The following is a 4679-nucleotide window of genomic DNA, read 5'->3' on the forward strand; positions in this document are numbered from 1 at the left end:
CTAGTTTGCGGCAATCTCCAACTCCCCTAGTTCTTTTCGTAGGCTTTCCATTTATACAACCCCCCCCCCCCCCCCAGGATTGCTCCTCCTGCCCCAGATACTTTAGGGTCTAGTAGTTCAACAGCAATAATAATGGTTCCACTTTACTGCTCAGACTACATTTCCCAGCTTTCTATGTTCTAAGTTCAAAACTCAACATATCCACTATTGTCAACTTGTGGAAGAACAGGAGACCTGCATGATTCAGAAACAGAAGTTCTGGTTACAAATAAAATAGCATACATAGAACTCAATAAAAAACAAACAAAAAAAAAGAGTTTTTATATAGATCACAAGACTGCGATTTAATGTGTATCTCAACCCAAAAACTGCTATACTTTACAATTAAATGACACTTAGGCAACTCTCTCCTCACTATATTGCTTGGTGGTGCCCAGTACATTAGTTGTTTACAGAGAAGCAGTGCCCTCCATATTATACTTGCAGAGTAAGTAGCATATGTGCCATTAAACTGTGGATTGCATGTCTTCTAGGGGACTGGGTTTTGGGTTTGGTTGCCTTCCAAGACATTATGTGTTTAGGTGGGTTTCCTTTGGTATGCTCCCAAAAATAGTTTTAATCAGTTGTCTAAATAAAAACAAAATACCCATGTAACCCTTCTGTTAAGGTAATTGAAATAAGGCAGCTGTCAAACTTCCCATCCCTATTTGTAGGATATGCTTAAGTGATTTAAAATGTTCCCCAGTGTTCTTTGAACATCTTTATTCCTAAAACTATATACTAAAGGATTTATAAGAGGAGTCATCACAGCATACACCAGAGAAAATATGTGATCATTAGGGAATGACTGAGAAGATGGACGGAGATAAGTTAAGATGCCTGTTCCAAAAAAGATGCTGACCACAAAGAGATGAGAAGTACATGTGGAGAAGGTTTTTTTCTTTCCACTGGTACTGGGGATCTTAATTACCGCCCGAATAACAAAGATGTATGAAATTACAGTTAAAACAAAAGAGCCAACAAGTAAACTGCCACCAAAAAAAAAGACCACCAACTGGTTAATGTATGTATTCTTGCAAGACATCTTCAGAAGTGGTGGAACCTCACAGAAATAATGTCTAATAAGGCGGTCATGACAATAGGGTAATTGAGCTGTAAGGACAGTGTTTACTACTGATGTTATAAATCCAATGGTCCAGCAGATGATTATCAAATAGAAGCAAACTGATCTATTCATGATAGCAGTATACAACAAAGGTTGGCATATGGCTACATATCTGTCATATGCCATGATACCAAGGAGAATGCATTCCGAGCCTCCCAAAATTAAGAATGTAAACATCTGAGCAAAGCAACCTATAAATGAGATTCTTTTGTCTTCGTTTAGTAGATAACCTAAAGTATTTGGAGTGATCGCTGTGGTGTACAATAATTCGATTATAGCAAGGTTCACTAAAAAGAAGTACATGGGTGTGTGAAGATGAGAATCAAAGCTGACGACAGTTATAACCATAGAATTTGCAGCTATAGTCATAATGTAAGCAAGAGTAATTGCCATGAAAACCCATGTCTGGTATGCTGGTAAAGTCGCTAAGCCTAAGAACAGAAATCCATCGACAAATGTGATATTATTTTTCATCCCAAGGTCTTTATACCTTTTTTTTCATAAAGAAAAGAAGAAATATATTTTAGCATGTGTAATATTTATATGTGTAAAGAAAATTGATGATAACTTTTCTGCAAGAGTCTATACAGAAACTGACACCCCCAAAAATATTTATCTCCTGGGTTCCATGCTGAGGGGGACATGGAAGATCAATACTCCCCAGGGTGTTGAATGCCAAAAACTCTTCTTTTACAGGGACTGCAATTTTTCTTTCTTTAGCAACCTGACAGGGTTTCCTTAATATGCCAAATGCTACATTTCTGTAAGTAAAATGCCTGTAATTTTATCTGAGAGAGCACACTGGCAGGTGCTTATATTTTTGGTGGATTCTAGCTCATGTCCTATTTTTTAGGGTCCCTTCCTCCTGCTGCATAAGAGATGTCTCAATCTGTAGGATTTAATTCTATCACAAGGTGTTGGGTAATCCAGTCTTTAGACATTTCCACTAAACTGGAATCTCAGCAATTTATTGTTGTGTGGGCTAAGAAAAGAATAGAATCTATGTAAAATTGCCATTGTTCTTGTTGAGGACACTTCCCCTTACTTCTTGGACTGGAGGCCATTGTATCTTAGACTGGAAGCGAGGGGATATCTCCTCAATGAGATACAGAAGGCAATAAAACATAGACTCTATAGCTTACGGATTCAGGTAAATACTAAAAAAAATTATTGTCAGTGTCCCCTATGGACAGACAAGCAAAAAATCTGATAAGGATAAAAAGCATTATCTACTCTGTCTAAAACCAAGGAAAAAATGTGGCTAAAGCTCAAGGTAAAATCCAATGTATTCTTTTGGCAAAAACACTCACCAAGCTTTGTGTGCTTAAGTATCTGTTAATGTGCAATGGTAGTGCAATTTCATCAACTTACAGCTGTATCCATATTTTTTAGAGATGTTTACTCATCAATATTGCAATGCACTCCATGCACCCTTTTCTTCCATGTCTCTCTCATCTACTAGTAAGGCAAGAAGGTGCTTCTTCAGAATATCCCGAAAGCGCATTTTCACATTATGGCTATATCATTTAAAAGACAAACCACATATTCTTTTGGAGATCTGACCTCTGATATTTTCATCTGCAATAATTATAGCAATCTCTTGTTTTTGTGACTTCCCAGCCCACAAATCTGCATCAATGTGTTTTGCTTACTTCACAAGTTTCTAGGCATGTGTATGCAAGGTTACCTTATTTATCAATTGTACCCTTTATTCCAACTGCAGCAAACTTTCAGAAATTGTTACTTTTTAAACTAACAAGGGCATGTAAGGTGGAGTCTTTACAGATCTAGGAAAATTATTTTTTGCAAAAAAAGCAGAGAAAGCCCCCTTGCCTTGACACTAATGCGTAGTTGATAAATACTTTTTAATTTTCAAACCTTTTGGGATTGCTCATGTTAAGCAAAGTTTACTGCCATGAGGCACCTTTCACTTCACAATATTGTATATCTTATGTGTTTGTACAGCTGAACTTAAATTTTTTTCAGTTTTTAAAATAATAGGGCCACATTAGTCTGCATATCACTTGTGACATAGAAAAGTTAGTAACTCTGTTAATATGTAGCTTTCTCTCTAACTTTGATGGATAAAATAGGTGTCAGGCTAACAGCTATACATATTAATTAAGTTCATTGTAATCTACAGTATACAAACTTAAAAAACGCTGCCAAAATTAAGCAGTTTAGTGTTAATATTATTATTATTTTTATTATTATTATTATTAATAATAATAATAATAATACTATTATTAATAATAATAATAATACCAATAATACTGATTAATATAATTGTTATCCATACAACATTGTGTGCCATGATTTTGCTTGGCAGTTATCTATAAATATGATCATTCCTAAGCATACAAAGCTATAGTATACAGATTAATTTGATTTGTAAAGGACCGCCATTGAAAGTACAAATATACCTACTTGACAGTTTACATGTGAGGAGCCAAGCAAAGTGATGACACATATACCATCCATATCATCTATATTTAAAAATGATGGATGAGAAGAATATTCTCATTTTATGAAACCAGTCATCCGATTTAATTAGAACAAATCTCACAGCTGCAGAAGAATGTGTCGCAATGTAACACATAGAAGTTTATTTTGTGAATTATGCAAAAAAATTTGCTGCAATAGCTATGCACACAAGAAAAGCATTTATTTTAATAATAACATGTACGGTAAAAAAAATATGCAACAGTGAGCAAAGAAAGAATCAATGTCATAGGCCATACCTATTCAAAATTCATTATTGCACCATGAAGTCTGTATTGTGATTTCATTGCTAATTTATAGGTGTCTATCATAGATTTTGGATTTCTGTGAAGAAAATCAAGCACCTACAGACTTATCATATTTATCAGTTTTATGCCACTTGGGGAATATGATGCTGAGTCTGAAAGGTACATTCACCTACTCTCTTTTTATTACATAAACTTTTTTTTTTTTTAGTAAAAGAAAACTTTATTGGCTTTAAGTTATTTTTTAATCATTTACTAAGAGTTATTCAGGGAATATGATGTTAAGTCTTGAGGGAACCATCATTTATACTCTTACAAAAAACATGTATCTTTTATTTTGTTAAGGAGAAACTTTTATGGCTTTGAGTCAATTTTATCTTAAATTCATTAAAGTTTTTCAACTTTTAAACTAAAGTTTTGTACTTGTTATTTCGTATTGAGCAAATATAAGAAATCTCTGTTTCAATACATTTTTAGGATTTTCAGAGTGCTATGTGTTAACTAAAGAAACATCACAGCCTATATTTTGGTCAGGTTTGCCTGGAAGAAATCTCAGACTAAGCAATACCATAAAGCAGGGATATGCAAAATGTGGCCCTCCAGATGTTGCAGAAATTCAAGTCCCATGAGGCATAGTATGACTCTGACAGCCACAAGAATGACACCCAGAGGCATGATGGGACTTGTAGTTTTGCAACAGCTGGAGGGCCACAGTTTGCATATCCCTGCCATAAAGGATAATTCATGTATTTGACTCATTTGCCTGT

General features: G+C 34.8%; 1 protein-coding gene across 1 annotated transcript; it reads right to left on the reverse strand.

Moving 5' to 3' along the window:
* Window positions 1-703: 703 nt before the first annotated feature.
* Window positions 704-1534, reverse strand: LOC309545309 (olfactory receptor 5V1-like; the record flags this gene model as incomplete). The annotated part of the gene is made up of 1 exon (XM_082244461.1): window positions 704-1534. One exon carries the CDS (start codon window positions 1532-1534, stop codon window positions 704-706), a length of 831 nt encoding a protein of 276 aa, XP_082100587.1.
* Between the last annotated feature and the right edge of the window lie 3145 nt (window positions 1535-4679).

The sequence above is a fragment of the Pelophylax lessonae genome (genome assembly GCF_965119305.1).
Source record: "Pelophylax lessonae genome assembly, chromosome: 1".
In the NCBI taxonomy this organism is placed as follows: Eukaryota; Metazoa; Chordata; class Amphibia; order Anura; family Ranidae; genus Pelophylax; species Pelophylax lessonae.